Below are 12980 nucleotides of genomic sequence, written 5' to 3'. Positions count from 1 at the left end.
ATTTCCCTTTTTTTCTTTCTTTTTTTCTATTAACAACAAATCCATACATAAAGCACATGAGGTAACACAATCATACATAGATTACAAACAATGGACAATCGAGCTAGGGGGTACAATATCACATTACAATTACACAAGGACCTTAACGAACATACATATACTTACAATTCACAGCGTTTTTGTTAGTAGAGCATTTAACCGTCTTAAAATACAGTTCAATTTCTTTTTGTAGGGTACGAAAATGTGGTTTTCTGTTTGTAAATGTACATTTGTGTATATGACATTTGGCCAAAAGTATAATGAAATTAATTACATAAAAATGCTTATTTCTATTGTATGTAAAGAATCCAAACAGTACATCTCTCCACAATAGTGTAAAATCTTCATAAATGTGTTAATTTATAATTGTGCAACATTTCCCTCATCAGACATTTGGGTGTACCGGAAATACAGTTATTAAAATAGGAAGATAAGAAAAAAAATCGGAATTTCTTGCCATAGACAGGTTTGTGTTGTGTTGACTTAAATTAGCTAGTTTAAAACATGGGGAGATAGTGTTTGTTTTGTCAGGTAAGTATTCAAAACATATATATATATATGTATATTTGAGAGATTACTTGTACATTTTTCCAGCTAGCTTCACAGCGTAATGATTATGGGAAGAGCTCAGTTATTTACTGCACGCGTCCTCTCTCCTTCTCAAAAACACATTGGATGAGAAAGTCAGAGGTCCCGCGCTTCGGACCCTCTCCTCCAATAGGTTTTTGAGAAGGAGGCAAAGATAGATGACGTCTGCAATTGAGATCCTCCCCATGTTGTGTTAGCAGGTATCTAGCTGGCTATTAAGGTATTTATTTACTATATGTAGATACAGTTTGGACCATTCCATGGAAAATGTGACCGTTGTGTCTTCAAGCTGAATATTTGCTGAATCTGTAACGTTACCTAGTTAAACCATGTTAGCCTGCTAACTAACTGACGTTAACTGAAATTAGCTGTGGTTGTGATTGCATTTGTTACTAACGTTAGTTTTTCAACATGATTACGGATTCCTTTAGTTAAACTCAACGCTTATCTCACGATATCATACAATCAACATGTGCTTAATAAATATTTATCCAGTTAACATGTCGGCCGGCTAGCTAGTCAACAAACATAGCCAGCTAGCTAATTTAGCTGTCACGTGAGTGTTGATATGCCCATACTCAATAATGTAAGACTGACAGACGGTGTAATGTTTACTGGTTTGCCAGCCGCAATGTGTGATATTTGTTTTTTTAACTACCCAGTAAATATCCATATAAATATCATGCCAGGTTTTGTAACCTAGGTTTTAGTTAACTAGTCTGACATTTAAATGGATAACTGCCTAGATGTCATGATATGACTAGGTCTGTAGAATTTTTTTCCCAAATTATGTTTGTTTTTCAGGTTTTCATGCTCAAAATCACACTTAAAGCATTGTTGTGGACTACAATATTAACTACATCAGGAGATTACTTTTGAGGTCTGGGGAAAAATAGAAGAAATGTGGGTTTTGGGGTGGAGTTACCCTTTAATGCAGGTGTTCTCCACAACGCAGATTTTATAAGGCCCTAGTCATAATCCCATGTACCAGTCTATCTGCACCCTGGCATTCTGTGTGCTTGTTGATTGAGGGCGCAAGGAGCTTTTTTTCTCTCACACTTTTCCCTTTTGATTCCAGTTTCACGGTCCTTACGACGACAGTGCAGACCCAGAGAGAGGCCCCACCATCTGGCAGATTATGACCCAGTGCCACCCACTGTCCAACCACTCCAACTTCTTCACCGTGAAAGCCGAGGCCTCCTCAACACTAACTCTCGCCACCAGCATGGCCAATAGCAACGCCGCCGCCGTTCCAGGGAAGGTGATGGGCACACCTGGCCCTGCCGGCAGAATCAGCCCAGAAGGAAGTCAGGTGATTCCTCCTATCCATTTCCTCATCACCTACCTGGGGCATGCTGTAAAAAGTTTTGCAACAGAAAATGAAAATGTATCTTTCTTATTGGACAGGAAGTCCCTACCTGTTTCAGTTCGGATTCTTCCATTTGGTGGCTAATAAGCACGACCATGCAAGAGTATACCTCTTGCTGGGTGACTGTTTTAAATAGAATTGTTCAAAGAATTCACTACAACTGTAAGGTACAATTACTACTTGGCTTTACATACATTGACGCCAATCCTTCAGTTTCATGTGCATGTTGATTCTGTAAAGACATGCCTTCTATATTCATCTCCCTAGCCAGATGCCAAGTTTCAGGGTGTACAATGAGCGTATAGCCACTCTGCTTGACTGCTTCGAGTGCACCATTGACTATGACGAACAACCTGTTTGTCCTCCACTCAGGTGTTGAGTAAAAAGAAGCTGCAGGACCTCGTAAGAGAGATTGACCCCAATGAGCAGCTCGATGAGGATGTGGAGGAGGTATGCTTCCTAGCTCAGAAGTGTCTTTCACTGAAGATGGCGTCCCAAACCACAATGCAAAGACTAGTGCATGCAATGTTTAGGAGCCTCATCACTTGTCACCTGAGGTCCCCCATCTGTCTTCCTCTCAGATGCTGCTACAGATTGCAGATGACTTCATTGACAGTGTGGTGACGGCTGCCTGTCAGCTGGCCCGCCATCGCAAATCCAACACCTTAGAAGTGAAGGACGTCCAGCTACACCTGGGTGAGTAAAAGTACAGGCTAATACTGGCTGATGGGGTTCCACATGGTTCAATTCTCGGGCCGACTCTTTTCTCTGTATACATCAATGATGTCGGTCATTGTTACTGGTGATTCACTGATCCACCTGTATGCAGACGACACCATTCTGTATACTTCTGGCCCTTCTTTGGACACTGTGTTAACTAACCTCTAGACGAGCTTCAATGCCATACAACTCTTCTTCCGTTGCCTCCAACTGCTCTTAAATGCAAGTACCTTCTGCACATCTATCAACTCAGTGTTTAATTGCTATATTGTAATTATTTCGTCCCTATGGCCTATTTATTGCCTCACTTCCCTTATCTTACCTCATTTGCACTCACTGTATATAGACTTTTTCTATTGTATTATTGACTGTGTTTGTTTATTCCATGTGCACTGCTTTGCTTTATCTTGGCACGGTCGCAGTTGTAAATGAGAACTTGTTCTCAACTAGCCTACCTGGTTAAATAAAGGTGAAGGAAAAAAATGGTTGAATCAGCTGCTGGAGTCAGGGCTATAATGCTGAACATTTTTGAGAAATGTTGGCGCACACAAAGACATTTAGGATCACAATATTAGCGGTAATAACGATAGAATCCTTCATTTTTCTAGGTCCACTGGTGCTTCTAAATAAAAATTCCAGGTGCATATGTGAGTAAAATAGTCGCACCGTAGAGCCCTGGCAGCTATTGTGACAGAAGCAGTGTTTGTCTCCATTACTGGAATGATTCATTTACAATGGCAAAAATGATTCTTGAGTGCAGTTTTGAGTTTTAAAGATATGCATATAAAAGGTGGATGAAGTTAATGGACCATTTCCTATTGAGTGTATTTTCTCTTGGATTTTTATTCTCACTCCCTATGTTGTCTGCCACTCAACAGAGCGCCAATGGAACATGTGGATTCCTGGCTATGGTTCAGATGAGATTCGGCCGTATAAGAAGGCTTGTACCACAGAGGCCCACAAACAGGTTTGTCACTCTTTAATCACACCCAGGGTTCACATTTATACTAATGAATTATGCTAAACGTTCAATAATTTAAATGAACACTGCTGTGAAAGTATTTTCCCCATTTCTGAGTTTTTCTATTTTTCAATATTTTTGATACTGATTGTTATCAGATCTTCAACCAAAATCTAATATTAGATAAAGGGAACCTGAGTTTGCAAGTAACAAAGAAAGATGTACTTATTTTTATTAATTAACAAAGTTATGCAACACCCAATTCCCCTGTGTGAAAAAGTAATTGCCCCCTTTTACACTCAATAACTGGTTGTGCCACCATTAGACTCTTAGAAGAATGAATCAAGTGTTTGGTTTTCACCAGGCATAATAGGACCTATGTCACCCAAAGAACATTCTTCTAAGAGTATTGAAGATCATCCAGGTGCTTTTTGGCAAACTTGAGAACTTTTCAGATGAAATTTGGTTGTAGTCATTTAGCTAAAGGTGGCACAACCAGTTACACAGTAAGAACCTTCTACCAATGGTCAAGCATGGTGGTGGGTGGTAGTGTGATAGTTTTAGGATGCTTTGCTACCTCAGGACCTAGACGACTTGCCTTAATAGAAGGAACTCGGGCTGGGCGATATGACGATATATATATATTGTGTGACAATAGAGCATAATATGAAACAATAGACGCTTTTCTATCGTTTATTTCGTTGTGTCGCAAATCACTCTTTACGGCAATATTTGTCGTCAATTGGACGACGCTTTGCGTTCTTCCACACGGGGAAATTTGCAACACAAACAAACTTGGAGGAGAGTGAACGTGACACAGAGCAAGGACATCCTACCTAAAAGAGGGGCTTCTTTGGTCGCATGCACGTGGTTTAGGGTATGAAAAAAACGTCATCTGCAAAATATGCCGAAGGACGGTCCCGACAACAGGCTCAAACACCACTGACCTCTTTTACCACCTACACAAGAATCATGTGAAACAGTACGGAGAGAGTACAGATGAGACCCAAAAAAGTACAGTCGAGTGCTCAACACAAACCCCCAAATCGCAAGAGGCTTTTGCCCGCGGCACACCAAATGCCAAAGATTCACGAAGATGGAAGGAGATAACAGCTGCCATTACAACTTACATCTGCAAAGACATGGCCCCAATTTACACGGTCGAGAAACGGGGGTTTCGTGAGTTGGTGCTAACACTCGACCAAGGTACCAAGGTATTTTATATTTTGTTACATGCTTAATTGAACATTTGCGCCAAGGTTCAAAAGAAAAGGAGAAATAATCAAATATGAGTAAGTACCTTTTATTTGTTGAGTATAATTCAAAATGTAATAAGAAATAGGCCTTTACATGTGGTCATTTTATATAAACTATTTATTCATTGAATTTACAGCAAATGTGCCATATTGTTATATATATTGTTATCAGGATATGAAATTACCTATATCGGGATATGAGATTTTGGCCATATCACCTAGCCCTAGAAGGAACAGCTGAGTCATGCAGCAAGATAATGATCCAAAACACACAATCAAGTCGACATGAAAATGGCTAAAAAGCAGCCCATTTGAAGTTTTGGAATGGCCTAGTCAAAGTCCAGACCTAATCCAGTTTGCATGGAAGAGTGGGCTAGACATCTTTACAAATGAAGCATTTGTGTTTAGTGAGTCCGCCAGATCAGACCAGGAATGTTCTCTTGATGTGTGTGTGAATTTGACAATTTTCCTGTCCTGCTAAGCATTCAAAATATAACGTGTACTTTAGGGTGTCAGGGAAAATGTATGGAGTAAAAGTACATTATTTTATTTAGGAATGTAGTGAATATTAAAGTACAGATACCCCAAAAGCTAATTAAGTAGTACTTTAAAGTATTTTTACTTAAGTACTTTACACCACTGGAAATGAGTATGTAATTGTTGTGTTATTTGTTCACTCAGGTTCCATTTGTCTAATATTAGGTTCTGGTTGAAGATATAACATTCAGTATCAAAAATATGCAAAAGTAGAGAAAATTAGAAGGGGGGCAAATACTGTTTCACAGCACTGTACATGTATTATATAATTATTATTTTGGTGTATTGTTTGTTTAGGAAGTCTTGAAAATAATTTCCATAATTTAATATGGGACTGATATGTGGTTGTCTTACCAACCTTAGTTGAATGCACTGACTGTAAGGTGCTCTGGATAAGAATGTCTACGAAAAAATGACCTAAATGCAATAGTGATTGAGCATGTTTTTCATTTGTCTCATCCAGAGAATGGCATTGATCCGCAAAACAACCAAAAAGTAGCAAGACCTGGAACCAGCCTCGCACAAACCCTCTGTGCTGTTTGTCTTTGTCTTTTCTCTGTGTATTTCTAATAATGGGGGACATTCTTTCACCCATGTCTTCATCTTCCCCAGGTTTTGTGTGTGATTTGTCAGCTCCATCATCACACAAGTATTTTGATCTTGAATCCGTTTTAATGCTTTTCACCACAGACTGGCCAAAATCACACACTCCTCATTCAGTGTAAATGTACACTCTGGTATGGAGTGTTGTTTTGGGACAGTGTTTTGTTTTTGGAATTATCTGTTCAACTTTACTTTTTTGTTCAGGGGGTAACCACCAAACACGCACATCTTCAATATGGTGGTGTCTTCCATACTCTTTCCCAATTCTTTTTTTTTTTGTCTGGCATGTGTTTGCTGTTGTGTGTTTAGTTTTTGTCACATAAACAAACCCCCTTCATCTAACATCAGAAATATACACCATTTGCATTTAGTTGGTTTCCAGGATACTGTCATGGCACAATGTTTTTGTGTGCTGTAGGGATCTGATGTCATCTCCATAGTTCATTAGAAATTTACCCAGGACATTGTTTTTCATAAGATGTCAACAATTAACAACAAATGACTGACTATTATTCAAAAAATAATAAGTATGTGAAGTATGTCTTGTGTCGCCAGACTGCAGTGAGATGTGGTTGGGTAATGGTCCTTATTTGGGGATGTGTGGGGAAGCTGTAACATTTGTTTTACTTTATATTGGCAGTGTTTTAGTTAAACCTGTTATTTTTATTCCATAAATAAGATTCATATTTCACTTGGCATTTAATTTGTGTGTTTATTTCACTGTTCAGTCATGTTCTTTCTCATTAGTTTTTCAGAGTTCACTTTCTATATAAATGGATTACATCAATATATCACTATTCAGGGTAAAGAGATTTGACTACATTTTCATAACTGTAATACCACTGGTATAGAGTTTCTCAATTCTGGAGGACAAACTAATGACCTCCTTCAGAAAATTCCCTGTTCACACACTTGCAAAGAATTTTACATCTGTTATGTCCATGTTCTGACAAGTTGGCACAATTGGTAATGCCCATCTTGTAACATTTCTTCTCATCCGGTGAAGGGCCTCCAGTCAAGATCATAATCTTTTGTCCAAGCTAGCAGTCAGTTTTTCAAGGGCAGCATTGTGACATGGCATACAGTTGAAGTCAGAAGTTTACATATACTTAGGTTGGAGTCATTAAAACTCTTGTTTTAAAAGTTTAGTTTGTTAACAAACTATAGCTTTGGCAAGTCGGTTTTGTGCATGACACAAGTCATTTTTCCAAAAATGGTTTACAGACAGATTATTTCACTTAGAATTCACTGTATCACAATTCCAGTGGTCAGAAGTTTACATATACACTAAGTTGACTGCCTTTTTTTAAACAGCTTGGAAAATTCCCAAAAATTATGTCATGGCTTTAGAAGCTTCTGAGAGGCTAATTGACATCATTTGAGTCAATTGGAAGTGTACATGTGGATGTATTTCAAGGCCTACCTTCAAACTCAGTGCCTCTTTGCTTGATATCATGGGGAAATCAGCCAAGACCGCAAAAGAAATTGTAGACCACAAGTCTGGTTCATCCTTGGGAGCAATTTCCAAATGCCTGAAGGTACCACGTTCAGCTGTACAAACAATAGTACGCAAGTATAAACACCATGGAACCACGCAGCTGTCATACCGCTCAGGAAAGAGACGCATTCTGTCTCCTAGAGATGAACGCACTTTGGTGTGAAAAGTGCAAATCAATCCCAGAACAACAGCAAAGGACCTTGTGAAGATACTAGAGGAAACCGGTACAAAAGTATCTATATCAGTAAAACGAGTCCTATATCGATATAACCTGAGAGGCCGCTCAGCAAGGAAGAAGCCACTGCTCCAAAACCGCCATAACAAAAGCAAGACTATGGTTTGCAACTGCACATGGGGACAAATATTGTACTTTTTGGAGAAATGTCCTCTGGTCTGATGAAACAAAAATAGAACTGTTTGGCCATAATGACCATCGTTATGTTTGGAGGAAAAGAAGAGAGGCTTAAGGGCTTAAGGACAACAAAGTCAAGGTATTGTAGTGGCCATAACAAAGCCCTGAACTCAATCCTATAGAAAATTTGTTGGCAGATCTGAAAAAGAGTTCGAGCAAGGAGGCCTACAAAACTGACTCAGTTACACCAGCTCTGTCAGGAGGAATGGGCCAAAATTCACCCAACTTATTGTTGGAAGCTTGTGGAAGGCTGTCTGAAATGTTTGACCCAAGTTAAACCATTTAAAGGCAATACTACCAAATACTCATTGAGTGTATGTAAACTTCTGACCCACTGGGAATGTGATGAAAGAAATAAAATTGTGAACATTTGTGAAAAACTGAGTTTAAATGTATTTGGCTAAGGTGTATGTAAAGTTCCAACTTCAACTGTACATATTTAGCACTACATTTACATTGCCATTGAGCCATTCAGCAGATGCTGGTAGCGTGACCCACAACTAGTGCATTCATCTTAAGATAGCCATGTGAGAACCACATATCACAGTCGTATGCCAATCACATATCACGTACATCAGTGGTTCCCAAACTTTTTATAGTCCCCTACCTCTTCAAACATTCAACCTTCAGCTGCGTACCCCCTCTAGCACCAGGGTCAGCACACTCTCAAATGTTGTTTTTTGCCATCATTGTAAGCCTGCCACACACACACACTATACAATACATTTATTAAACATAAGAATGAGTTTGTCACAACCCGGCTCGTGGTAAGTGAGTAAAAGCCCTTTTTGGACCAGGGCACAAATAATAATCTAATAATAATCAATAATTCTGCTCTTTATTTAGCCATCTTACATATAAAACCTTATTTGTTCATTGAAAATTGTGAATAACTCCACAGGTTAATGAACAGGGTGTTCTTGAAAGGATGCACATAACTCTGCAATGTTGTATTGGAGAGTCTCCGTCTTAAATCATTTTCCACACACAGTCTGTACCTATATTTAGTTTTCATGCTAGTGAGGGCCGAGTATACACTCTCACATCGGTACGTAGTTACAAAGGGCATCAGTGTCTTAACAGCGCAATTGGTCAATGCAAGAAACTCTTGAGCGCAGCCCTGTCCATAATCTGACAATGGCTTCTGATCATTCAGGCAAGAAAAAACATCACACAGATAGGCCAGTCATATGAGAAACTCGTCATCATGCAAGCGGTCAGACAAGTGAAAATGATGGTCAGTAAACTAAACTTAAGCTCGTCTCAATTTAAAAAATTTGTCAATACTTTGCCCCTTGATAATCAGCGCACTTCTGTATGTTGTAAAAGCGTTACATGGTCGCTCCCCATATCATTGCATAGTGCAGAAAATACACGAGAGTTCATCAGGGGCCTTGCTTTAACAAAGTTAACCATTGTAACTGTAGTGTCCAAAACATATTTGAAGCTGTCAGGCATTCCCTTGGCAGCAAGAGCCTCTCGGTAGATGCTGCAGTGTACCCAAGTGCCATCGGGAGCAACTGCTTGTGCGTGCGTTACCACTCTACTATGTCTCCCTGTCATGGATTTTGCGCCATCAGTACAGATACCAACATATCGTGACCACCAAAGTCCATTTGATGTCACAAAGCTGTCCAATACTTACAAAATATCCTTTCCTGTTGTCCTGGTTTCCAGAAGAGGATGTCTTCCATAATTATTAACGGACATATACCAGGAGCTGTGCCAGGCCCATCTGTTAACTCATCCAGTTGTAACGCATAGAATTCACTGGCTTGTATGCAAAGCAGTAATTGTTTCAAAACATCTCCTGCCATGTCACTGACGCGTCGTGAAACAGTGGTGTTTGATGAAGACATTGTCTGTATAGTTTTTTGGGCCTTTTCCCCAGCATCTTCCTAGTCATACCCGCGGCAGCAGGAATAATTATGTCCTCCACAATAGTATGGGGCTTGCCTGTCCTAGCCACTCGGTAGCTCACCATATAAGACGCTTCTAGACCCTTCTTATTAATGGTATCTGTTGCTTTTATACATGTCTTACTACTCGATAGTCGTCTTGATTCTCGCTCAAAAAACATTTAATTTTGTTTTCCCCCCGACGGCATTGCGCGTACCCTTGGGGAATACCTGAATACAAGATACAATGCAAAAGAAAATACAAAATGCATGCAAATGTGTCTCGTCCCCGTCGTGCCGTAAGGTCTTCTTTAATCTGGTTTTTCAATCTTGTTTAATTGCTAGCTTGAGTTACCTGGGGTGGCAGAGAGTTCCATTTAGTCATGGCTCTACTTAATACTGTATGTTTCCCGGCCTCTGCTCTGGACCTGGGGACTGTGAAGAGACTTCTGATTGCATGTCTTGATACCAATGATTATCCAAACTGTGACCAAAAGGGATGCAGTCAATATCTCCTCAATTTTGAGCCAGGAGAGATTGACATAATATATATATATATATTTGTTAACCTTTATTTAACTAGGCAAGTCAGTTAAGAACCAATTCTTATTTACAATGACAGCCTACACCGGACAAACTCTGATGACGCTGGGCCAATTGTGCCCCGCCCTATGGGTCTCCCAAGCACAGTCGGTTGTGATACAGCCTGAATTCGAATCAGGGTGTCTGTAGTGACGCCTCTAGCACTGAGATGGAGTTCCTTAGACCGTTGCACCACTCGAGAGCCCAAATATACACTATATATACAAAGTATGTGGACACCCCTTCAAATTTGTGGATTCGGCTATTTCAGCCACACCCGTTGCTGGCAGGTGTGTATAAAATCGTGCACACAACCATGCAATCTCCATTGACAAACATTGGCAGTAGAATGGCCTTACTGAAGAGCTTAATGACGTTCAGCATGACACCGTCAAACAAGTCAATTCATGAAATTTCTGCCTCCGGTCAACTATAAGTGCTGTTATTAGGAAGTGGAAACGTCTAGGAGCAACAACGGCTCAGCCGTGAAGTGGTAGGCCACACAAGCTCACAGTGCTGAAGCGTGTAGCGCACAAAAAACTGCTGTCCTCAGTTGCAACACTCACTACCGAGTTCCAAACTACCTCTGGAAGAAACATCAGCACAATAACTTTTTATCGGGAGCTTCCTGAAATGGGTTTCCATGGCCGAGCAGCCGCACCATGCACAATGCCAAACGTGTAAAGCTTGCCACCACTGGACTCTGGAGCAGTGGAAACGCTTTCTCTGGAGAGATGAATCACACTTCACAATCTGGCAGTCTGACTGACATTTCTGGGTATTGTGGATCCCAGCAGAATGCTACCTGCCCCAATGCATAGTGGCAACTGTAAAGTTTGGTGGAGAAGGAATAATTGTCTGGGGCTGTTTTTCATGGTTCGGGCTAGGCCCCTTAGTTCCAGGAAAGGGAAATCTTAACCCTACAGCATACAATGACATTCTAGGCAATTCTGTGCTTCCAACTTTGTGGCAACAGTTTGGAGAATGCCCTTTCCTGTTTCCGCACGACAATTCCCCCGTGCACAAAGCGAAGTCCATGCAGAAATGTTTTTCCGAGACCGGTGTGGAAGAACTTGACTGGCCTGCACAGAGCCCTGACCTCAACTCCATCGAACACCTTTGGGATGAATTGAAACGCCGACTGCAAGCCAGGCCTAATCACCCAACATCAGTACCTGACCTCCCTAATGCTCTTGAGGCTGAATAGAAGCAAGTCCCCGCAGCAATATTCCAACATCAAGGGGAAAGCCTTCCCAGAAGAGTGGAGGCTGTTGTTGCAGCAAACGGTGGACCAACTCCATATTAATGCCCATGATTTTTGGAATGAGATGTTAGCACCACATACTTTTGGTCATCTAGTGTATGTAATAATAATGTTGGAGTTGTGTTTGGCCACGCAGTCGTGGGTGAACAGGGAGTACAGGAGGGTACCAAATACACACCCCTGGCGGGCCCCAGTGTTGAGGATCAGCATCAGTTGCCTACCCTTACCACCTGGGGGCAGCCCGTCAGGAAGTCCAGGATCCAGATGCAGAGGGAGGTGTTTAGTCCAAGGGTCCTTAGTGATGAGCTTCGTGAGCACTATGGTGTTGAATGCTGAGCTGTAGTCAATGAACAGCATTCTCACATAGGTGTTCCTTTTGTCCAGTTGGGAAAGGGCAGTGTGGAGTGCGATTGAGATTGCATCTCTGTCAATTAGGTTAGTAATTGTGGATTAACTACAATGTTGTTGACAAGTGGTGTAAAGTACTTAAATAAAATGAGTACCTCTTAAGTAGCTTTTGTACTTTACTATTTATATGTTTGACTACTTTTACTTCACTACATTCTTAAAGAAAATAATGTACTTTTTACTCCATATATTTTCCATGACACCCAATGACACATTTGGAATGCTTAGCAGGACAGGAAAATTGTGAAATTCACGCACTTATCAAGAGAACATCCCCTGTCAACTGCCTCTGATCTGACGGAGTCACTAAACACACATGCTTTGTTTGTAAATTATGTCTGAGTGTTGGGAGTGTGCCCATGGCTATCTGTTAAAACATGTATTTTTTAAATGGGGCGTCTGGTTTGCTTAGTGTAAGGATTTTTTAATTATTAATACTTTTACTTTTAATACTTAAGTATATTTTAGCAATTACATTTACTTTTGATCCTCAAGTATATTTAAAACCAAATACTGTTGGACTTTTACTCAAGTAGTATTTTACTGGATGAATTTCACTTTTACTTGAGTAATTTTCTATTTTAGTATCTTTTACTTTTACTCAAGTATGACAATTGGGTACTCTTTCCACCACTGGTTGTTGATCTATCCTCAGTTCTCTCTTATCACAGCTGTACCTGTTTTAAAGTCACCATTGGCTTCATGGTCAAATCCCTGAGCTGTTTCCTTCCTCTCCGGCAACCGAGTTAGGAAAGACGCCTGTATCTTTGTAGTGACTGGGTGTAGTGACGTGGCTCCCAAGTGGCACAGCAGTCTAGCCGGGGTAGGCCATCATTGTAAATACG

The 12980-nt window shown here is 40.4% G+C and overlaps 1 protein-coding gene across 5 annotated transcripts; it reads left to right on the top strand.

Moving 5' to 3' along the window:
- Nucleotides 1-423: 423 nt before the first annotated feature.
- LOC109902244 (transcription initiation factor TFIID subunit 12-like) lies at nt 424-6769 on the top strand. Of its 5 annotated transcripts, none has more exons than XM_020498449.2 (6): nt 424-570; nt 1706-1939; nt 2369-2446; nt 2578-2692; nt 3595-3683; nt 5934-6769. In XM_020498449.2, exons 2-6 carry the CDS (start codon nt 1766-1768, stop codon nt 5967-5969), a joined length of 492 nt encoding a protein of 163 aa, XP_020354038.2. In that variant the 5' UTR covers nt 424-570; nt 1706-1765; the 3' UTR covers nt 5970-6769. The 5 variants fall into 5 exon arrangements, with proteins under 5 accessions (XP_020354038.2, XP_020354041.2, XP_020354037.2 ...); XM_020498452.2 differs by having other exon boundaries at nt 427-505; XM_020498448.2 differs by lacking the exon at nt 424-570 and adding an exon at nt 657-847.
- Nucleotides 6770-12980: the final 6211 nt, after the last annotated feature.

Source organism: Oncorhynchus kisutch, linkage group LG13 (assembly GCF_002021735.2).
Source record: "Oncorhynchus kisutch isolate 150728-3 linkage group LG13, Okis_V2, whole genome shotgun sequence".
In the NCBI taxonomy this organism is placed as follows: Eukaryota; Metazoa; Chordata; class Actinopteri; order Salmoniformes; family Salmonidae; genus Oncorhynchus; species Oncorhynchus kisutch.
The sequence above is the reverse complement of the archived record's forward strand: the minus strand, read 5'-3'. Positions and strand labels throughout refer to the sequence as shown.